At 38.2% G+C, this 23951-nt stretch overlaps 1 protein-coding gene across 2 annotated transcripts in view; it reads left to right on the top strand.

Annotated features, from left to right (window-relative positions):
- The window catches only part of MAP2K4 (mitogen-activated protein kinase kinase 4), a 90649-nt gene that overhangs the window by 8062 nt on the left and 58636 nt on the right, over positions 1 to 23951 (top strand). Inside the window, exons 2-3 of one of the 2 annotated variants that reach the window (XM_074342142.1) lie at positions 2604 to 2636; positions 20874 to 20976. In XM_074342142.1, the coding sequence (XP_074198243.1) occupies positions 2604 to 2636; positions 20874 to 20976 (136 nt within the window). The remainder of the gene's footprint in view (positions 1 to 2603; positions 2637 to 20873; positions 20977 to 23951) is intronic. The other variant, XM_074342143.1, reaches the window with a different exon arrangement.

The raw sequence follows: 23951 nt of genomic DNA, 5'->3' as shown, positions 1-23951 counted from the left end.
GCCCAGGTACCAAGATAAAAGAGGCATTTAAGACTTGAAAAATTATCTGATTGCTGGCAGTGGATTCAGCTAATAATCTAGTGCTCCCAGGTGCAGGACTTCAAATATGTGAATGGAAAGACAGAATTTTTGAGACAAGTGAGACCTCAAAAATTGATATATGTGACTGAGTATTGATGGACTGATTGTAACAGCCACAACCTTGCTTTTTGTAAAGTTGAGCATATTGTAAGTTTTCCTCACCATTTCTTTCTCACCATCTTTCTCTTCTTGTACAAGATTGCTGGTGCCCCCCCAGGGCCCCACCCTGCCCTTTGAGTGTAGTGAGCTTGGGGAGCTGTTTGGTATTTTCCCATCTTTGTACTGTAAGCGCCAACTCTCTGATCTTTGTGGGTTCTTTTTCTTATGTATAATCTCTATAGAGAGAGTCGCACGCGCGTCCTCTCTCTCTGTAGTCTTTTAGAGTTCTAGAAAGATTTAGCTAATTTTTATCTGATTTAATTGATAAGATTGCATGGAATTCCAAGGATAAGATGAGCGGTTCTGTTCCAGGTGGTGTAGCCTGTGCTTGTCCGTGAACTCTCAGTCAGTTAGCAAGTCTTTTCTGAGTGAGAAGTGACGCAGGGATGGATGTAGGTCTGAGGCCCCTGACCTGGTCACTTCATCCATAATTAGGTAAAAAGAACAAGTCTGTGGTTATGCTTTGAGACTTTCACCCCCCTCCCTATTAGCTACGTGCATTGATTCTGTACTAATTACAGAACTTCAAATTTTGAGAATTTTTTAGCACTTAAAAATGGGCTAAACTTCTACTGTGTTAGAGCAATCATTGCTGACATTCTAACATTCCCAGGTACATATACCTTAACTTTTTTTTTCTGTTTATTATGCTTCATCCTGTAACTTACTTTTACACAACTGTACAGATCTGGATTATTCTCTTTTATACATCTTTCAAGTTTAGTTTTCTTGTTCCTTTCCCCATTCGTATTGCTGTTTTTGTTCACCTCTTCTTTCACCTTTTATTTTTGCTAATAGCAACTGCTGACTGTGTTTAGAGCTAAAAAGAGAAGAGTAATGATTGCCTTAAAATTGTTTCAGTTTCACCAGCTTCCTTTCCAGTTTCCAGGTGAATTTTCCCTTTGCTCTTCCAGCCGGAGGGCAGGGTGGGAGACAGGCTTCTGAGTTGGGCCCCTCTGTGTGCTCCATCCTCTGCTGCCTGCAGAAAGCCAGCTCCCTTTCCTCCGGACTTGCGCCCAGCTGGTCCTACCTGGTAGGAGGCTGGCTGGTTTTTGTTGCTTGGGCTTGTAAGACCCCCGGAAGCCGTCTTTTTCCTTCTGAATTCTGTTCCTGCTGCACATCTGGGGGCAGCCTTGGAGCCTGTACAGTAGAGGGGCGAGTGTCAGCGCACTGCCTCCAGGTTTGCCCCAGGACTTCTGTCTGAGAAGCCTCCCTCCCCACTTCCTCCTGCGTTGCCATCAAGCAGTAAGCAGTGGGTTACTTTTGTGCCCCATAGGTACTTCCGTTGTCAGAGTAGCTCCATGAGCCATTTTTCAGATTTGGGGCGTTATAGGTACCAGCTTTATTTTCTTAAAATCCTAAGAATTTTGATAGCTGGAGGGAAAAGACTATTTGAACATAATTTTTTCAGTCCTGGTTTTTTCCTACAAATTTTGATTAGATTTATATAAATATGACTTGAATGGTACTCATTCTAAATTGACTTTTCCCCATTTTGTTCCCCAAGGCAATAATACACACAAGCATAGATAACCACTAAGAAAACCAGAAATTCACCCAGTAGACTCGGGGCGAAAGACTATTTTGGGAAGGCTTTTTTTTCAAACAGCTTATTTTACTGGGTGCGTTTTTAGAAAACTGCATCTGTATAAATGCGTGCATAACGTATAACCAGATCCATTTGAATTTGAAAAATATGTTCATCTTTCTAGGGAGAATTCACTGGTTTTCTTTCTATAACTTCTCTAGTCCTAGACTAGTCTCTAGTCTAGTGCCATTCCTAGGCACAAGGTCTTTTTTCTGGCCAATTTTACAGGAATTTCAGCATCTCTAGTAGTGCACTGTCTTTATCATTTGAGGGTAGCTAATGGATAGAATGGTGCTATGTGTGTTCAGTTTTCACAGTTTATGAACTAACAAAGCTTTCAAATCAGGGATAGTAACTAATCATGAGTAGTTCCAAGTCAGTAATTTGAGTTAATAAAAAAGTTTGTAATATGTTCTGAATTTGTAGACTGAAAAAATGAGCAAAACTGTCCTAAAAGTTGCTATTAACTTCCAAGAGCTGATAGTTATACTTTTTATCGAATAGATGTGAAAAATAAAGGTAAAGATGGTGTAACTGTTGTAATTTAAACTGAATTTCAGTTCCATGTAATGAAGCACGTCTACATCAGAAAGAGATGAATTTTTAAAGGAAACCCATGTGTTGTAGGCACATCTGTGATGGTGGGGGTTATGTGATTTGAACTGTTCTTGAATTAGTTTTGTTCAAAATGTAACATAAAAATGCCATGTCATGTTCTAATGTTGGTTTGTTTGATTTACAGTCAATGAACTGGAACTTATCTCTTTTACTTTAGGCTTTCAGATAAACTTCTGTGAAAAGGCACAAAGTAAGCCATGAATTTTATGATGTTCTGCTGCTTGTTTTTTCATATCCATCTTGGTACTGGGAATGTGTCCACTATTGTTTCAACTAACCAACCATGGAAATTTTACTTTAAAAGAGCTTCCATTTTTCATTCTTTTTCCAAAAAAAAAAAAAAATTGTGTAGTTATATTCTTGATTCTAAATTCTTCTTTCATTTGCAGTTGAAATTGGAGAAACATATGTAGGTGTTCAAATGTGTATAAGTATAGGCAGATGAACTAGATTTGGAAAGCTGTCTACAAGTATAGAAAGGCACGTATACGTATTAGGCATAGTCATATGTGTATAGTTATATAGAAAGACGTATGTAGGTGTTTGGACTTAGCCATCATTTAAATCACAAGTTGAGGAAAGTTCACTTTTAAGACTGGAATGCAGAAAGTATACAGTATAACTGTACTTGGGGACCTCATGCTTTAAAATGGTTATATTTTAAAGAAACATTTAGTGCATTTTAATTTTTTTTCTTTAAAACAAAGCTTGTTTCTTCCTCCTGCACCCCCTTCCTGGCCTCCCAATATAAACTAGGATTGTATGTTAGGACCCCAGTCTTATAGAATATGCAATAGGTTTTCTATAAGAAAGCAGAGTTTATAAAGCTAAAACAAGTGCATTTTAAACTTAAATATCATTTTATAAAATACAGTTTAAAAATCCCAGCTCGAGCAGACTGTTCTCCAGTTAACATAAATATATCCCAAAATACGTACATTTATCTTCTGCTTATTGATTCATAGAGTGGGGCAGAATAACTACTGCTTTCTGGTGTGTATGTTCTCTTTTCTCCCCCAGCTTTATGAGATACAATTGATGTATGAGATTGTGTAAGTTTAAGTTGTACAGTGTGATGGTTTGATGCATTTATATATTGCAAAATGATTACCACAGTGGGGTTAGGTTATACCTCCGTCACCCCACATGATTAATATTTTTTTGTAGTAAGAACTTTTAAGATTTACTCTCTTAGCAGCTTTCAAGTATACAATACAGTATTGTTAACTATAGTCACCATGCTGTGCATTTTAGATCCTTTGATATGTATCATTCTTAAGTAAGTTAGTTCAAGTGAAATAAAATTTAAACCTGGAGAAGACATTTCTGCTATTTTAAAACTTTCTGATGGAATCAAAATGCTTGATTTCCATTGGTTGAACATTGTGACTTCCTTTGAAACGTAGTTAGCAAAAATTTATTTCTTGAATGGTTCACCCATGATGTATAATGAATGGTACAGTGGGACAGTTAGACTCTAGGATAAACAGTTTTTTAATTGGTCCATTATCATCATCCTTCTCTTACCTTAAACTAAAATAGTTTCTGATTTCCTGCCCATAGTGAGCCTACATATATGATGTATGTCTATCTACCTGTAATGAAGTTACAGATTCTATTTTATGCTATATTATAACTTTAACACATATACTATGACAGTTTTTAGCTTTCATTTATATTTTACTATAAAATGTTTCTGTTTAATATTTTTAGTTTTTATTTACATATTGACATAAAATCTAATTAAGAAAATTGCAGACATTTTTAAAATTTAAAACTTTGTTGCTCTTTTCTCTGAATCCTATTGTGGACCTAAAACTAGAGAAACATTGATTTTTATTAAGTTTAAAATTGTATGCATGATGACTGCAAATAGCTCTGTAGACAGACTTAAAATGCCTTTAGACTACGTAAATGGTGCTGTCCCTTGGCTTTCTGATAGACAAGAGAGGTGTGCAGTGCTGCCTGCTTCAGTGTATGCGGCAGAGGCTCACGGGGAAGCGTCCCTAGTCCTACCTGATGCTCACCTTTGGTTGCCTTGACTACCTCTTCATACTGTGACTGCTTTCTCATATCTCCCTTTTTATTTCTTTCTCTCTTTGGGAGGTCCTCCTTTTAATTTTCCAGCTTTTGGGATACAACACAGTTTTACACATTGATTCACAAAGCACATGTTGGACACCAAGGGACCATAAAGTGAGGGAGATGATTGGGGCAGAAATGAATAGGTCTCTGCCCTTAGCAGGCTCGTAGTGGAGGGGACTAAAGCTGCTCCTGCTAGAGTTGCTTGTAAATGTTTGATTTCTGATGCTACAGACTGAGCAGTGTCGGAACCCAGGGTGAGGAGGCGGTGCAGGAGCGGATGTGTACTGGGCATCTGTGCTCCTGCTCTTCTGTCATGAGAGAGAACAAGCATGAGGGGTGCTGTGGGGTCTCAGGGTAACTGCTTTCCTGATTGGAGAGCCTGGCGCAGAGATCCATCCATGGCCTGTCCTGCTTTGGAGTTAAGCAGAGCTGTGTGGGCTGCTCGGGCCTCAGCGGGAGCCTTGTGGAAAGGGAGCATGTATCAGGGAGGGCTGGAGCTGGGATGACGGCAGGGATGGCCAGCTCTAAGTGGACAACATTTATTTCTGTACTTTTAGTACCTATATTTTATGGTAAGTTTTCACTTGCTTACATATGTTAACACTTTTTTTTTTTTCCAAGACTGGTCCTGTGATTTGCATGACTTAAAAAAATAAAAGTGCAATTTTATAATGTTGGCAGACAGTCGGTCTTCTGGTTTGCTCTGGAATATAGCCACTAGCTGTGTTAAAAGTAGCCACACATTTCTTTAAAAATAAAGGGCTTGAAATCACCAAAGCAATATTTTCTTACCCATATTCTAGTGCCAGAATCTCCAGTGTTATTCTAAGGCTGTTTCAAAATGATCAGAAAAACTGCTATTTAATTCATTAAAAATAATTGTATATCATACAATAGTTGCAGGAGGGGATGGAGTGCAAAGAGCACAGAACTGCATATTGTTAGAAGTCCCCTGCGCCGAGTATCGCTTCAGCAGTCAGCTCTCCGTCACTGGTCAGAGACCTGTTGTAAGATGATTCTGATGACTAATGGAAGCTCTGAAGGATTAATTTTTTTCCAGTTGTTTGACTTTCACATATTCTTTGTTTTTTATAATGCTATAGCACTATTCCAATCAGTTTATTATAATTGCCTGCTATAAGTTAGTAGAGTTTTATTGGAGATGTGTGTGTAGGTTTTTAACACACACACAAATAGTGTGAGATTGCATATTTAATTTTGGAATCAGATTTTTGTAGAAATTCAATAAAAATCCACTTTGCACCTCATGATCTTTTTTATCAATTATAGTTTGTGTATTTATTTGTTTTTTGGTTTTCTAAATATATATAAGATAATATATATTTAAGATAAAGTTGGTATTTGAGACAACAATGTTATATTTCTTTCAACACTGTTGGATTATTGAATTTTTCTGAAGTCTGAATGTAAGACTACATCAGGGGAAAGTATTTTTTCCGATGTAGAACTCTTACATTTAGAGGGTTGATTAGTTCGTCATTTATAATTTAGAGAGAATGATTTTGTACTTGTAAATATGTTTATGTGATTTATATCAAGTTTGAATGATCATATGTCAGTGGCTTTAATAAGCTAACTTGAGAACATAGTTCTGTAGAATATGCTTTGCTTTGCTTTATAAAACCAATTATTTTGGAGGAGAGCAGGAGATTTGCCTAGAAACAAAGTTTTTGAGATATGGTTTCATAAATGTCAAATTTACCTTAGTGTATCAGCATTCTGATTTTGTTGTTGTTTGGATGAAAGTTGTGATCCACTAAAGGTCCCAGGGCACAGGGATTTTCCTCAGAAAATGCCCAGTAGAATCCTGGGCTGATCAAAGTGAGAGTAGTTAGGAGTTTGGCAACTACTCTGTTTAATAATAATTTAGTTTTCGTTCAAGGGCACTTTTAGCCTTTTCTTCCCCCGCCTGTACTGCAATTGTGTTTTCAGCCCAAAGCTGTAGAGTCAGTACCAAAGATGAATTTTGGTAGTGCTTAATTTCTCTACCTTTGCCTTTTATATTTTTGGCAGCTTTATAAAGACTTAGTGGCTTTAAAAAATTGTTTTACTTGAGAATGTTTGCATAACAATAGGATCTTTATTTAGACGAGTGTATGTTCCAGAGCTGCTGTTATCCTTGAAGTCACTAATAGAAATTAGATTACAGGTAGTGATTGCTTTTGGTAACACTGCACATCACAGAATTTGGGGGAAAAATGGAGGTATCCTAATGACTTTCATTTCACTGTGAAACTATCCTTCTTAAGTAAGTACCCCAAATTGTTTTTAAATTGGTAATAATAAAAATAAAACATAATAAAAATAAAACAATAAAGAGGAAGAAGGATGTTCTGAGAATCTTTCCAGAAGTTTGAGGAAGTCACTAATAAGCTTATTGACCTAATAGAAGTTCTATTAAAGGTGGTGTTTCACTCAAGGGAGTATGTGACTTTACTGGAGGTGGAGTGTAGAAAATCCTGGGGAAGTAAGGATTGGAGGGAGGGTCATGCTGTCCTGCATTTAAAGCCAAGTGCTTAGAACATTCAGCTGATTCAATTTCTAATTTCCCATTTTATGTGCCAAAAATCTATACCCAAAGACTAAAATTTTATCGTTTGGAATTTATTAAACTCAGCTAAGTTTTTTAGCAATTCTGAGAAACACAGTGACCACGCTTGCTACTCTTGGAGGTTAACAGGATTTACATACTGTAAATATGTAAATATGATAAGACAAATTTATATACATACTGAAGGTAGTTGAATAATGAGACTTTTCTAGGGTTTGCCATAAGCCCATAAGACTAAGCATCCAGTATATTCATCTCTGTCTTTGTGGACCATGATAAACTGCCATTGGAAAGCCCTTCTACTTGGAAATAGCTTTTGTACTAATTAAAGCCTGAGAATTGTCATATAGGCAGAGTCACGGTTCTTGTGTTTCCTTTATACCATTCTCCATTCCGAGGGGAATGTTACCTAAATATCTTTGATCTTGAAGTGGTGGGAGCATTACTTCCTCCTAAAAAGTGATTTTGTTGCTAGAAGAAAGAAGGTTTCAAATATCTGTTGCACCTTAAAAATCATTTGGAGAAGCTTACCGTGTGATATTTTTCAATGAGAAAAAATTTAGTGATTCTCCCACATTGCAGAAAGTTTCCCTTCATCTGTCAGTTGAACTTTACTACGAGCAATGAAAGAATGTTTGACAAAACTTCGTGGTCAAACAGATCCAGGGCAGAAATGATCTGAGAAGTTTCCAGAAGGTATTCCCAACTAACTCTCCAGTTAAGCAGAGTGGTTTTCCATGTGGCAGATAAATTTAGGGTGATGGTTTTCAAACAAATATGGTAAATGAATTCAAACTACATGATTTTATGAGTGCTTTCAAAATCTAGACGTGAGTGTTTAGATGAAAAGATGTTCTAAGAAACTTGCAACTGCCATGTTGGTGTTCATCTTCTCATTAGGTCGAATTCAGTGAACATTAATCAGAAATGAAGATCAAGTGTATACAAGCATATTTACTCCCCATTAGAGAACCTCTGAACAGGTTAAATTAACAGAGGCACAACTGTAACGTATCACACACATTTATAGCACTAATGGTGAGAGGCATGTACATGTAAAGATGGATTAAACTGAGAGCCTACTCTGAGGAAGTTCGTGTTCTTTGAGAGACTGAGCATGTAGAGATAGACTACACGGTAGAAATAAGGATGATAGATAACTCTCATTTACTGTGTGCCAACCCCGGTTCTAAAAGCACTTCGTTTATCTTGTGATCTTATCTATCACTTTACGTAAGTTATCTAAGTAATTTATCAACTCTTTATTTCTCCTAACAACCTTATGAAGTAGGTATAACAGTTATTACAGATGAAGAAGCAGAAGTACAGGAAGTTTAAGGGCGTTTTGCAAAGCCACATAGCTAGTGAGTATCAGACTGTGTGACCTTGGTTTGGTCACAGGTTACTTGCTACAAACTGATTTTTCTTGCTTTTTGGGTTTGTTTGTTTTGGGGAGGGGGTGAATGAAGTTTGTTTGTTTGTTTGTTTATTAATGGAGGTACTGAAGATTGAACTCAGGACCTCGTGCATGCTAAGCACATACTCTGCCCCTGAGCTGTACCCTCTCCTCCTATGTTTTATTGATTTTTTTTGAAAGAAAGCAATGAACACTCATGAGAATTATTTTCTAAACCAAGTGGCTTTTGAGGGGTCTTCACTTGCAAATGGTCACGAGATCTGGACTTGCATTATATCATTTTTGATTCTCTGGCTCTGGAGGGTTTCATAATGTGATCTAATAAGCCTGACTGAACATTAAGTGAAAAGGTTCCTTCTTGTGGCTTTGAAGCTAGGGACATAGGGGTTCTACCACCAGGGGAAATGTCTAATTAAAAAATCAGAGTTATGCTGGCCTAGACAGATGAAGAGAATGAACTGCTTTGGGATTCTCAAATGATGTGTGTGTCTGGGCGAACAGCTGGCCAAGGTGAATGGGTCAGGAGGCTTGGGAGCCAGCGAGCAAGGTAGCGTAGCCATGTGCTTCATGAGGGCGGGTTTGTATATAGACTCTTCAAGATGAGTTGATGCTTTTAACAGAAGATTTATTTCCCTCCTACTGTCTTGGAATTAGGGGTGGAAGAAAGGACATTATTTAATTTTTAAAAAACTCTGAATGATAAAAGTTTTCCAACTCACAGAAAAATTAAACAGTGTAACGAACCCCATGGACCCATTACATAGCAGCAACAATTACCAACATGCAGCCAATTTTATTTCATTTGTTCTTCCTCCCTCTATCTCTGCTCAAGTATCTTAAAGCTAGTTCTGATTGTCATTATTTTATCCACAAATGTGCCAGTCACACGTCTTCTAAGTGGTAAGGACTCTCAAATACGTAACTTCAGTACCATTAGCACACTGTTAAATAAACAAAACAATATTAACAGGTCGCCACTCAGTGTTCAGATGTCCTCACATGCCCTACAGATGCCTTATCTACAGTTGATTTTTTTCAAGTTGAGATCTCAACGCGGTCCAGACATACTGTGTTCAGTTGATATGTTTTAAATTCTTTAAATCTGTAGTAGATCCCTCTTCTTTTTTCTTGCCATTTATTCATTTAAAAATTGGATTAGGTATTTGGTATCATTTTGCACATTTTGTATTTGTCTGATTACATTCTTTTAGTTAGTGTTTCACATGTTCTTTGTTACCCTGTATTTCCTGTTAATTGATGGATAGATATAGAGGCTTGATCACATAGAGATTCAGATTTTTGGCAGGAACACTTGTTAGGTGGGACTGCATATTTTTTGTTGCAACACATCAGGAGGCATATGATTTCTGCTTATGGCTCTTGTTAAGATTGGTCAGTGGGTTTTGGTGCTGTCATTGTGATTCATACGGAATAAAGCTCCCCACCAGCCTTTCACCTGATGGGCTACTGTGAGTGATTTTTGTCTAAGTTAATTATTTCATTAGGGTCTGGTTAACTTGTGTTTCTAAACATTTGTGAGCTCTGAAATTAGTAGCTGTTGTCAGCCAAGAAACAAAGTTTGTGTTTGGGGCATACTGTCGAAGGCAGATCATTGCATCGATCATCTATGACGTAAGTGCACCAGTGCTGATGGGTATGAAGTATGTGTGTATGTGCACAAGTAGACTTTTCTGTACTCTTGGGCGATTACAACTGGACGTCTGTCTATTCTTCATACCCCAGAACATGAGTTGATCTATTCAATCTGAACTTTTAAAAATCTCTCGATCTCTGAAGATTATCAAAAACCATGTCAAATAATAATTCTTGACTTTTTTTGGTGAAGTTGAAGAACAAGTGAATATGAAAGACCAGTTCTGCCAAATTAAGATCAATCCCAAACTGGATTCCAGCTTTGCTTATTAATCTATATTCAGTGCTTAGAATGCTCAGGTCTGTCAGGCAATACCTTCCCAGGACTTGGGAACCAGAATTAGTCATTGAGAGGGAGTTTGGTGATAACAGAAGTAAATAAGGGTTCTCATCCAAGATACAATAAAACCTGGTGAACTACCTGCTTTTCAGTTGGCAGTGACCTTCTCAGTCACTGGTATTTTCTTGTCCAACAGGTGTCATCGTTCACCTTTCAGGAGTAGCAGTTTCTTAAGCACCTCTCCCTTTTCACTATTCCTGTTTGGTCACCCGTCTTGTAACTACATACGTTATCAAAGTCGCCCCTTTGTGATGTTCTAACACTGATTTGACCTTGCACGCTTTGTAAGTAACAGATCAAGAGACGTTTCAGTCAGGATAGGGTGCAGGAAGTTGATACGGTGCAGCATATCCTCTTTGAGTGCCATTTATGCTCGTGATTAATCTTACTTTCTTCTAACCTTTAAAACCCTTAATTTATAGAATACATTTATGGGCAATGGAGAGTACTTAATTGTGTCCACTAAGGAATGAGTGTTAGTCGTGTCTTTTTTTTTTTTTTTTTTTTAATTGGGAAGCATTCTTCTGCGGGGTACAAAGAAGCTATTTGGATGTTGGTGGGAGGAGTGTCCTAGTGCTGTGATTATTGCCTGTAATATACAGTGTTAGCCCTGTGTAGAAGACGCTTACTCATTTTCCATCTCGGTTACTTGCTTTGGTAGTAACACAGTTGGATTTGAATTTAAATTTGGATTGTGAATTATTACTTAAAATTTCTTTAAAAAGATGTATAGGGTAATGCAGCACTGAAATGGGAAAAGTCAGTGTATAATAGTCGTGCAACCCTAGGCAGTTAAAAATGCCAGCTCTCTTTTTTAAAGCCAGAGAGTGGCCATCTGATCCATGTGTCATGAAATTCTGTCAGTTAGGAGCATTTATAGTTAAAGCTTCTGGCTAATTTTTTCAGAGAACCTGCTTAACTTCTATTTATACATGTTTCAATTAAGGAGAACAAAAGAAGCAACAAATTAGATCTATCAGGAAGTACAGATAAAACCCCCATTGAGATACCTGACCGAAACTATTTGTCTTAAAGGTATTAAATCAAAAACTTGAACTTGGATTATTCATTTATTCAAAAACATTTGTGTTCCTGTAATGTGCCTCGTGCTGTTATGAAGAGCCCTGAGTCACTGGGCTGGGCAATCTAATTCCCGGTGGTCAGAAGTTGCCCAGATGAGTGTCTAGGTTCTGAACGTGAGAATGCTGGTGTTCAAGTGTGGACTGTGTTCCTGAAGAAGAGGGGGTTGTTACGTAGTAAAGATGGTAGGACTTGTTCTCCAGGCCTCAGTAAGATTAGCTTTAGAGAATAGATTGGTCCTTTTTAGAAATTTCCAGTGTGAGTAGCAAGGAGATTGTAATTAAAACAGAAACAAGTGCTTTGTGTAGAAAAACTGCAACACAGAAAAGCAGAAAAAGAAAAAAATCACCTATAATTCTAGTGCTTTGAATTAATCACCAGTGATATTCTGGAGAATTGCCCGTGTGTATATTATAAATTATCATATGCACATATACTATACTAAAATGACACTGTAATAGACACGTTACTTGTTGCCTGATTCAAAAAATGCCTTATTATTAACATTAGTTTTAATGTCACTAGGTTTTTATCGTGTGTCTTCTTGGTGGTAGTATAGTATTCCAATTATGGGTGTGCCATAACTTTGGTAACTAATCTAGCACAAATATCTCTGTTTTGAATGACTTTCTTTGCATAGCCTTTAACTTCCTGAAGGGTAAATTAGGAATGGAGTTTGTGGGTTAGCCATAAGGACATCACGAGATGTTTGCTAGGTATTGTCCTCAGAAAGTGGAGCAGTTTATATTCACAGCAGTGATTTGTCTGTTCATTCATTTGTCTCTGTTCATTTGTTTACTGAAGAAAGGTTAAAGATGTACGTGTCAGGCATGATTCTAGGCTTTGAGGCACCTGAGAAATAGTTTCTGCACTCCTGGAACTTAAGGTGTGGGGAGCAGGGTAGACATCAGCTAACCACAAATAGGTGTAAAAGTGTAGCCGTGAAAAGTTCTGAAGGGGCTGCCTGCCTCTCATAACCCTTGTTAATGTTGATATTGGGATTCTTTTTATTTATGTGTGGTATTAAAGGCAAAAATTGAATGTTAATTTTGGGAGTAACTAGAAGAATTTGATAATTTTTTTCATGTTAATACTTTTTTTCTATTCTATGTATATGCTTTCTTTTGTTAATTACCTGTTCCTATTCTTTGTTAATTTTCTCATTGGAATATTTTCTGTCATATTGATCAGTAAGGCTCTTATATTTTCCCAGTTTGTCATTTGAGAAGGTAATGACTTCAGCTTTGCCCCGCAGTGAACCCGGGGACCTCACAGGGGAACCTGGGACCATGGAGACCCAAAGCCAAGATTCTGCTCAATAGAATCTGTTTCTGTCTCCATGACTGTGGAAAAGCATCTCAAGTCCTGTTTATTTCAATAAAGCCTTGACATTTGTGCTACATTAGTAATCCCAGGAAGATCTTCCTGAATTAGCTGGCTCCCTGGGAATTTTTGAGAAGTTTGGACTAATCAGAATTTGGCCAGTTTAGTCTGAGGAATTATACCTTTTGCTGATAATAGACATCTGGCTCAGAGTCCCATCAAAAGCCGTGCTGTTTGTTGGCTTTAATTAATTGCTAACTCACAGGTGTGGCTACCTATGGACTAATAATGATATTGTGCATAATTAAGGTAGAATTACTGTGATCATAGAGACCCACATAATCAGTGTCAGAGTCAGTGGTTAGCTGAATCAGAGCATGAAAAATCAATTATGAGTTGCTGCTATTAGATGTGGAAGGATTTTAGGGCATATTGTTAGCATCTTCCCATGAAACTTCGTAAACTCCCCATTTTACCATGATAGAAATGAGTTAAAAAAATTTTTTTTACCTTGTTGAATGATCAACTTGGGAGCAAGCTTAGGGCTTTTTAGCCTTCAAACTCTCCCTAAAGACTTTTGTTAACCGGACAAGGGCTTCATAGTAAAGTGTAGTCTGCAACAGGCAAAATGCCTCTTTTGTCTTTGTCTGGGAGTCCACGAGAATCTACTAGAAGCTGTTACGCCTTTGTGTCAAAGCAGTACCCTTCAGGAACTGAAAGAGGAATAACAGAATCCTTGATATTCCAGGTTTAAAAAAAAAACTTTCTGTCCAAGGAGAGGACTAAGAGTGTATCTTCCAGAGGTTTGGAATGCTGAGAGTGAATTAATTCAGTTCTTTGTCAGTGGAGCCTCCGAGACCCAGGCTTATCAGATGAGGAAGGTGGTTAACATTTAGGAAGCATTGGTTTTAGTGATCTACCACCCTAGTTGAGGACATCACCATCATTGGAAAAGCCTAAGTGTCCATCGACAGATGACTGGATAAAGAAGTTGTGGTGTATATATATACATATACACACAATGGAATACCACTAAGCCATAAAAAAGAATAAAATGCCATTTACAGCAACATGGATGGACCTGGAGATCGTCATTCTAAGTAAAGTAAGCCAGAAAGAGAAAGAAAAATACCATATGATATTACTTATATGTGGAATCTTAAAAACAAAAGAAAAAAGACACAAATGAACCTATTTACAAAACAGAAACAGACTCACAGACATAAAAAACAAACTTTTGGTTACTGGGGGGGAAGAGGGTGGGAAGGGATAAATTGGGAGTTTGAGGTTTATAAATACAAACTACTGTATATAATAAAATAGGTAAACAATTTTCTACTGTATAGCACAGGAAACTATGTTCAATATATTGTAACCTATAATGAAAAAGAATATGAAAAGGAATACATGTGTGTATATGTATGGCTGAAACATTATGCTGCACACCAGAAACTGACACACTGTAAACTGACTATACTTAAATTAAAAAAAAAAGAGAAAAAGGACATCACCATCATAACCCTAGACATAGTTGATAGTAAAAGTTGTGGAGGATTGGGTAGCGATGTGGCTGACACTGTTATACATAGTAACACCCTTGCTCCCCCTAGCACTCCTCTGGGAAAGGTGAGACTAATCCTGTTTGGCAAGAATGGGGCTGAGGCAGAGAAGTGAAGTCACTTGCCCAGAGTGTACAGCTGAGTTTCAAGACTAGATTGACTAGCTCTTTCACTCTGTATTGGTTTTTCTAGTTTCTGCTGGGATACTGGATTTGGATAGGAATGGGGATTTTTATGGGATATTAGTTTAAATGAATCTATAAAGCAGGCTTTCTTTCTTTGTTTTTCGTGTATTTTGTAGGCTTAAAAGGTATCAAACTTTTTCCAGTTTTTTTCTTTTTTAGAAAATTTAATAATTTAATTAACTTTACCATTAGGATTTATTTGTTTGTTAAATTGAAGTATAGTTGATTTACAATGTTGTGTTAATTTCTGGTTCCACTAAGTTTTAATACTTGTAATTAGTATCATAGTAGTTACCATTTTTTCATAGCCACTGTTTACTAGCCATTCTATTTTTAAGGTATATTACTCCTTACCATGGCAGTTCTGCCAAATAAGGGACTTTTTTTTTTTTTTTTTTTACAGATATGTGAATTACTAGACCACAGAAATATCATTGTTTTTATCTTTATCAGTATTTCAGTGGTGATCATTTAGCATCTAGCAAAAGTACGTTTCCTCCCTATTCCTTCCCTTTAACTTCCTCCCACCGTGTTCCTTTCCAGTTTTGGCAGGATGCCGACCAAAATAGTCTTTTGTGGACAGGTCAATCACCTCGTCTATGTTTTTGTCTCCACTGCCTGGTAAAATAGCTTCTGTATAATTATGATATTTCTGCACATAGGGCTGTGTAACTTATTAGATTGGATTTCCCCCAAATTTGCCTTACACACTTTTATATTAAAATGTGCTAAAAGGGCTGTTGGTGTTTTAAACAAACTCAGCATGGTCTAGCTTCCAAAACACTTAGCTGCATGGATGAATAACAGTGTTTTATTTTACTGATGAGAATACAGAGTTCTAAGTGAGATTGTATGAAGTTTTGGAAATTTCATACCAAAGGCTGGAGGAGAGGGGCAATATAACATTAGCTGGTAGCAGAGCAGCTCGTTTAATACTTGGAATACCTGAGAGTACACGTCCAGAACGGACCAAGCTGCCAATTTCTTCCAATTCCAAGTCTAACATCCTTCCTCTCCTATTCTCTTGAGCTTATGAATGAAGTTAGGCTCTCATCATGGTAGTAATTTAGACAGAAAAGGGAATGAAAGTTAAGTTTTTGTCTATTACTTTATTTCCTAATTTCTGAAATTGTTTGACTATCAAGTTGTGTGGTTGGAATTGTGTCTTCCACTGTTCCAGTGATTACAGGTAATTTAAGAAGTTATTCTGGATGCTCTTTCTGTTTTGAAAATGAGTTATTTCAGAATTAGAGCCAAGGGAGAAATGCGAATTTAAGGTAGTCCTGTCCGCCCAGCCCCTGGTGGGGTGCTCTGAATCCTTGCATGTCAATCACCGGTATTCTTGAAGGTATGAGATGAGGGACTTCCACATTGTAGTTAAGTTCCCACTTTTTCCTGCGCTTGGTTCTGGGGAATCAGTCCCCTGTGGTGGCAGTGGGAGTTCCTTAAGAGGGACTGATTCTGATTACTTTTTCCTTATTCCTGCCCAGCTCTTTTGGCATGTAAGTAGTTGCTTAAAAAAGCAGCTGTTCGAGTTTTCATGATTCTGTTTGTTAGTTGGGTGGTGGTTCTGCTGGTCACCTGAGCTGACTCACGTGCCTGTATTTGGCTAGTCGCGCTCCTGGCGCAGTCTTCCAGGCCTCCCGCTCCACGTGGCCTTTCATCATCATGGAAGCTTGACTGACCTGCTTTACGTTCAGACTCAGTAGCTTTGTACCAAGAAGGTACAAGCGGAAGCCGCAAGGCCTCATAAGGCTTAGCTCTGGAAGTCATACAACATCCCTTCTGCTGTGTTCTCCTGGCCAGAGCAGGTCCTGCGGCAGCCCAGGTTTAAGAGGGAGGGAAGCAGACGCCACCTAGTGATGGAAGGGCCGCACAGTTACATGGCGAAGAGGTGTGGACACAGGGGGCTGTGGTTCATTGGTGGCTATTTCTGTAACAGTCAGCCACACAACCCAGAGTGATCTGATAGCTAGAAGAAGTCTTCCTTTGAACTTCAATATTCTGTGAGTTGCTCTGTGGTCAGATAGATATTCCTGGGCCGTAGTCAGTGAGAATATGCTTGGATAAATCCTCACTCTTCATAACCTTAGTTCTGGATATTCTTGAAGATCTCATGCTTAGGAATGCTTCTCATGAGGACTGTGAGGGAGAAATTGTATACTGCTGATGTGGGAAAAGTTGTGTGAACATTACTGGTGTTCTCTTAAGGAAGAGCTTTGAAACCTGAATTTCAAGGGTAGTGCAGAAGAATTGACCCTTCAGTCCTTGGAGTGGCTGAGTGTTGCCACCTCGGTCAGCTCTGATTCTGATTTTCCCAGTGTGTTGAACAAATGTCCTCATTTTCTATATGAGCTGTGGCATGAAGACAGGTTAGGCAGTATTGCCCTAAAGGACACAGCAGTGCTTTTGGAAATGTGATCGGATGAGGACAGATAACTGCTTTCCTTATCAGGCAGGGTTCTTGGTTGCAAACAACAGAAACTTAATTCTAGCTAATTTTACCCATACTTCAGTTGTCTGCATCTGTCCCTGTCAAATTTATTCCCAGATCAATAAACCTTTGAAAGTATTTTCTATGTCAGGCTCTGAACTTGAGTTTTAAGTATACAAAGACAGTCTTCTCCATGCGACACTCCTTCCACGTAAATAACTTGAGATGTTTGACGTGCCACGTTTCTGTCCAATTGTAGATAAAGGGGAGGGTCTCTTTAATCTCTGTTGACTGGTTTGGAATTGATTATTTGGTGACAGTCTCACCAAAGGGGGAGCTGTAATCACAAATTTATAGTCTTTATTGATAATTACTTTAAATTGTATAAATATTTTAATCCCTGTTAGCTCCTAAAAATCTCCGCTGGCCATTCATAGTATCACTTCCTTACATCCCTTTCTGCCTGTGGAAGTTGTTGCAGGCTTTTGAAAAAAGTCCACATAGATCTAATGTCCTGTTTGTTTGTAGTTTTGTCATTAATAAATATCTGAATATATGGTAACAGGTTGCCTTTAGTATTTAGTTTTTTGGGGGGCCCTTGAGAAAGAGAAGTAAAGATGAGAAAGACCAGAACTGATAGAGACTCTTACTTAGAGAAAGTGAATGGGAGAGGAAGAGATGCTTAGACAGACAAACAAGCCCATGCCTACAGATGTTCAGAAATAGCCTCTAGAGTGTTGTAAAAGCTGCCTCTCTCTACCTTTCCCAGAATCTCACCTTTGATTGACTTTCTGGGGCATTCTTTCTCCTCCTCTAGACTGCCTCAAAAGTTCTTCCTAAACTGATGGTCTTTTGCACAGTTGGGGTGCAAAACTGAGAACAGGCCGTGTAACTTGATCTAACACTACTTATAGATGCTTTGAACTTTTGTAGAATTCCTCAGTATATTTTGTTAGTAAAAGATCTGAATATATACTTGTGCAGTTCTCAAGATAGTTGCAGATGTTTCTGAAATGTAGAGTGTGTTTAAATCTAATTTATGTGAGTCATGTCACATTGTATTACTTGTGTGCTTGTTCATTTATGCAATAAATGTCCTTTAAAGACCCCAGTTTATTTTTGTTTCAATGTGAATGCAGTGCTGGAAAAGCATTCTGTGTATGTGTGTGTGTGTGTGTGTGTGTGTGTATTATATAGAGATATTTATTTTCAAAAGAACAATTTGAGTAAGTTTTAACTGCAGTGCTGTATTTTATTGGCCTGCAGAGGTTAGCTGCTGTCCCATCAAATGGGCCTCCTGAGGAGAGGGCTAGTTTCGGCGTTTTCCTTTGGTTAGTTTTCGCAATGATTCTATGTTCTGTTATTGTCCTCAGCATTTGATCGTAGTCTTCCATCGCTTTTTCATCATGTGGAGAGCGTGAGTGACGTACCAGGTAGTTTTAAATACACACACGTGACAGGCAGTATTCAGCTTTTGATTTGGGGAGTTTGTAAGTGTTGAGCTCATTTAGATTTATGATCGCCCGAGGTCCTTAATTTTGTCTCCAGAAACTTTGCCATATGAAGTAACATTCATAGGTTCTGGTATTTTGGGGGCCACCATTTCAGTCCACTGCAGTCTGCCTTCTGGCCCCCATATAGTCGCATCTGCCCCACATGCAAAATTCATTCACCCTCCTCCAACATCCCCCAAGTCTTAACTCAGTACATCGTCAGCTCAGCAGCCCCGCATCTCATCAGAATCGTCTGAATCTTGCCTAGGGGAGACTCCTGAGTACGACCCATTGTGACACAAGATTCTTTTCCATCGGTGACTAGTTACCTGCTTCCAAACCGCAGTGGGGGGTCTGGCGTTGGATGACAGTTACGGAGATTCCCCTTCAGAAAGGGAGAACACTGAAGGCAGAAAGGAGTGAGCAAGCAGGCCCAAGAATTTCAAAATCTAGCAGGGCCAGTGACTAATCCTCTGCCTTTAAATATTTCTTAAAGACAAATTTCCAAGAAGTGAAAACATACTCATTTAAAACTTCTTCTTGTGTATTGCTGAACCTCTCACCAGAAAGTTATACAACTTACTCTCCTACCAGCAGTGTATTGTGCTGGTGATTCTTTTACCTGGTCGCTCGGATCAGCGTGTTATCGTTTTAAAAATACAGGTATGTCTATGAAATAAAACCTCTAAACATTCTCAGTTTCACGCGAACAAAAATGTTAACTGTTTCTGGTGTTACTGAGTGCCTTTCATCATGCTTTCTGTTTTGTTTAACTGTTCCTACCCTTGCCTATTTTTCTATTCTTTCCCTTGATTTCTGTGATGTTTTTATATATTTAGAGTTTTTGATTACAAGAATTTTCCCAAGATTTTATTTAATTTTTAAAAGCTTTTTGGGTAAATACAGAGTTTGCTTTTCTAACCCAGTCAAATCTGCCATTTTTTGTAGAGTACTTTTTGCATGTGTAGTTTGAATGTCCTTTCTCGCCTTGTTGTCAAATAAAAATGATTTCAAAATAAATATTGGAACCCAGAAGGGCAGATTATGTGGACAGTTCAATCAGTACTGTGCTTATTTCGGGCAGTGGTATGTCTGGGCTGCTTGGGCACCCTGCAAGCCGATCCAGGAGCCGCGGGGGCCCTCTGCTCTTGTCCTGCGGTCTTGTCGGCCAAGGGGCCCTCAGACCTCCCCAGCGCGTGGAAGCACCGGGCTGAGCAGGTTGAGCCCGAAAATATGTCTTCTGAGCCCGCTGAGGTGGGAGGGTGTTTGGATTGCAGAGACGTTGTTTGACTAGGTGGATTTATGTATGATAAACTGTGAAGAGTGAGGGCTGGAAGAAGTATCCTGCATATGTACCTGAAACCAGGATGTTCCTAAAATGCTGAAAAGCTCAGCTCTGTTACAGAATTTCCGTAGACTCCTGTATTAATGGTTTTGTAAGATTTATTGACATAGAAGAACATATGGTTAGTGAGTAAAGCATGTTATGAAACAGTATTGTGGCCTGATTTTAATTGTAGAGAAGAAAATAATGGTTACATCTATGTATAGGAAATAGTCTGCAGTAGGCAAATGATTATTTTGAAATAATTGGACTTCTATTCAGTTTTTTAAACCCCATGTATTTTATAGGTATATATAATATTTTATGTATTTGTGTTACCTTTGTCTTTCCTGAATTTTCTAGCTTTTCTGTAAAGGACTCTTTTTGGTATAATATAACACGCCGATACCTTCCCCCTCCCCATCCTGAAGAAGCTGCCCTGAAGCAGTGCTTATTGGCAGTACCTGTGTTACTCACTTGAAGTTGATTGTGCCGAGATGCTTTCAGCCCTTTGTGGTTGTGGAACGCTTCATGTTCTACACTCAGTTGTCTGTATTACATTGGAGGGAAAATGATTTTTATTAAACTAAGGAATTAAAATGTAATGCTGGAAAGGTGCTAATAATATTTTAGTTTTTTTCCCAAAATATCTGCAGAGGTGAAAGATTTTTATAGTGGTATTTTTACTTGCAAAAGCATTAGCATTTCTGAACAGTACAAACTAGAAGCTCTGAGCATTGTTTTCTGTTGTGTTGGAGATGATTTGCGGTTAGTAACAACTTTAAGTCATTTTTGTTTACTTTTTCTTAATTCTGAAAAATTCTTTGCCACCTTTCAAAATATTTTATTAGCTGTATGTTAAAGCAAAATTTTCTGCCTTTTGGTGTGAATTTCTTATGCCCTCAGAATTCTACCTGTTTTATGGTACTTGAAACTTTTACTTTTTATTTGTTATTTCTTAGGTAAACGCAAAGCACTGAAGTTGAATTTTGCAAATCCACCTTTCAAATCTACAGCAAGGTTTACTCTGAATCCCAATCCTGCAGGAGTTCAAAACCCACACATGTGAGTATTCCTGATGATCAAATAAAAGGCTCAACTCAAGCAAAGATTTTAAAGTTACTTGTATTTCATGAATTTTTTCAAGTCAAGGAGTTGATATTTCTTTTATCTTACAGGCCATTTGAAATATTTCTGTTTTTACTTAAATAGAAAGCTATTGATTCTGTAGTCTAAAGTAGGGAAACACAATTTTCCTTTTTAAAGTTTACTTGAAGGTAAAAAAGAATTGAAGATCCAGATTCCTTTGTATCATTTCAGTGTCTCTCTTACTGAACTCTGAGAGTATTGTTTCTGCCTCTCCTGGATTTCCCGTTGGGCTGTAAGTAGTATTTAGAAAACGTAACTGTCTCCTGTTGACCTGCACAAATTATCCTCACTTACCAGGTAACGAAATAGGTTCCCTTTCTTAATAAATTCCTGTAAGATTTCCAGCCATGTGATAGTAAATTGAAAGATTACATACAAGTCAGTGTACAGGTGTCAGTGATTTTAAAAAATTTGTTCCCTTAGTATTTTTAAATTAAAAAATAGAAATGATATTGTTGCATTTCACTGAATAGTATTAGATGTATGTTCATACATTTAAAGTAATCTCATCGCAGTAATATTTTACAGAACCCTTTGAACTGAAGTGAAGTAAGGCGTTAAATAACAGTGGCTTCTCAGCCCCCAGACCTGGTGAGAACATGACAGGTCAATGCCAGCGGGTTCACATTTATACTCACATCCAGAAAAGTAATTTTTACCCATTTCTGGTATTGAGAACTCTAAAGCAAGTGGGGAAGGTATGGTTAAAAAGTTGTCAGAACCCATTATTTTATAGCTTTTACTAATTCCTCAACAATTTGTATTCAAACCTTATTAGACTACAAATCTATTTATTCTTCCCAAAGAGGCACATTCATTGCTATTTTCTTTTGATGTTTGGCATACATTGTGATTGCAAACAGTAACACGTTGGTGGGAGGTAGTGTCTTGCAATAGAAATGCTGGAAACATGTCAGTTTTACCACAGCAGTGCGTGCGAGGAGGCAGTGTGTGCGTGTCTGGACGCCCTTATGCTTCCACTGATCACCTCAAGGGGATGAAAGATGCTTTCAGTGAAAAACTGGAGGAGCAGGTCACTGGGCTGGGAGTGGCGTCTGTCAGCGTTGTTAGACTGATGTTCTTAACGAGATTTCTCGTCAGAGCTCAACCTTTTTACCTTCTCTGAAACGTGTTGAGGAAGGAAACTCAGTACTTCTTAATTAGTCAAAGCTCCAGCAGCAAGGAAGCACTCTTAAAAGAACCTCCTTCCTCGTTTCCTAGAATTCCTAGTGAAAGCTAGCGCAGAGCTGATTATTGAACATAGTCCGTTTCTGGTACCTTGGTTGCTGGCTGGACGCATGTTTGAAGTCTGAGAAAGAAAGGATATGTAGTTATTGCCAAACTTAAGAAATCTTTCTTTCTTCCTTCCTTCCTTCCTTCCTTCCTCTCTTTCTTTCTCTTTCTTTCTCTCTTTCTCCCTTGGACACAGAGAAAGTCAGCCTGACTTGCATTTAGAACTGAAAAAACACTCACAGATTTGCATCCTTTTTCCTCAGGACTTTCTTCATGTATAGGGAGTTCACAGACAAAAAAAAATTTTTTTTTTTTTAAACAGTAAGCAAGGTGAAAAAAAGCTTTATTCCAAAAGTTGGGTCAACCAGGTTTTCTTTTTCCTTTTTTCCTTTCTTTTCCTCCCTCCCTCCCTCCCTCTCTCTCTCTCTCCCCTACTCCATTCCCTCCCCTCCCCTCCCCCTAAATCATAATAATCCTGTAACTTGCTAGGTTTCTTACTTGTCTCTCCAGCAGGTGTTATAGGTTTGAGAGGACACAGTAATAGGCATTTTTACTTTGTGATAGAATCTTTGGAATTTGATTCTGGTATGTGGACGTTTTAGACCCAGACTTCAAGTTTATTACTGCACTGGGCTGTCAACTGGGTCGGGAATGGGCGATGACTCGGGCTGGCACTGTCAGAGACTGTGTTTCACTGCTCAGGGCAGCACCTCTCCCCAGCCTCCCTGCCCTCTTCACGTGTTCTGTGCACTGTCAGGCGCTGAACACCACTGCCAGTCGCTGTTTAGGGTAAGAAGTTTGCAATTAGAAAATACAACTTGTAGTAAGTTGGGGCTTTGAAAAAGATACCTCTATGCCATTTTTATGCGTTTACTTCTTCTAAAACTTCCTTGAATTTAGCTTTTTTCCTTGAGCTTTAGTTACGGATATAAATATAAAACTTTAAAAATGAACTCAAGAAAAGATAAGATGAAATATAAGCAAGTAATGAAGTTCAGATATATCCCAAGGACTAGTTTCAGATCCATCTGGCATTTAATGTCTCCTGGGTACAGGATTCTGTGGAAGATTAAAAAAAAATTAAGACAGTGTCCTTATTTTCTGAGAAATAGCAGTTTAAAATAAATTTCCAGAAATGACAGCAATTCAAGAAGTAAGGCACAAAGTAATACAGATCAAATGTCAGATGAATGGTGCAGCAGGGGGTAAGATCACTTTAGATAAACAGCTTGGGGAAAAGTTTCACAAGGGAACAGGTTTGAACTGGGTTTTGAAAGGCAGGTAGAGAAGGACAGGTGGAGGTGGGTGGCATTCCGGTGAGTGTGGGTGCAGGGTAGGTTTTGGGGGCTGTGTTTAGATCTGTTTAATCGTGGCAGGGATGTTACTTACAGATTTCTTATTTCTTGGCCATCTCTTTGTCTTCTTGTTTTATATCCTAGGAGATTTCCATTATTTTCTGACCCTTCTATGGAATATTCTGTTTTGGCAATTGATTTTAATTTCTAAGAGTTCTGGCTTTTTCTTAGTGTCCTATTCTTAATTTATGGATGTAGAATCTGGAAATTGGAAGTTCTTTTCTATCCTCTAGGTAATCTGTTTCCTCAAGGATCACTTTTTCTTTTATCTTTGTCTTTCTCCTTTGTGTTAGTTTTTCTCCC

The sequence above is a fragment of the Camelus bactrianus genome, chromosome 16 (assembly GCF_048773025.1).
Source record: "Camelus bactrianus isolate YW-2024 breed Bactrian camel chromosome 16, ASM4877302v1, whole genome shotgun sequence".
Taxonomy (NCBI): Eukaryota; Metazoa; Chordata; class Mammalia; order Artiodactyla; family Camelidae; genus Camelus; species Camelus bactrianus.
The sequence above is the reverse complement of the archived record's forward strand: the minus strand, read 5'-3'. Positions and strand labels throughout refer to the sequence as shown.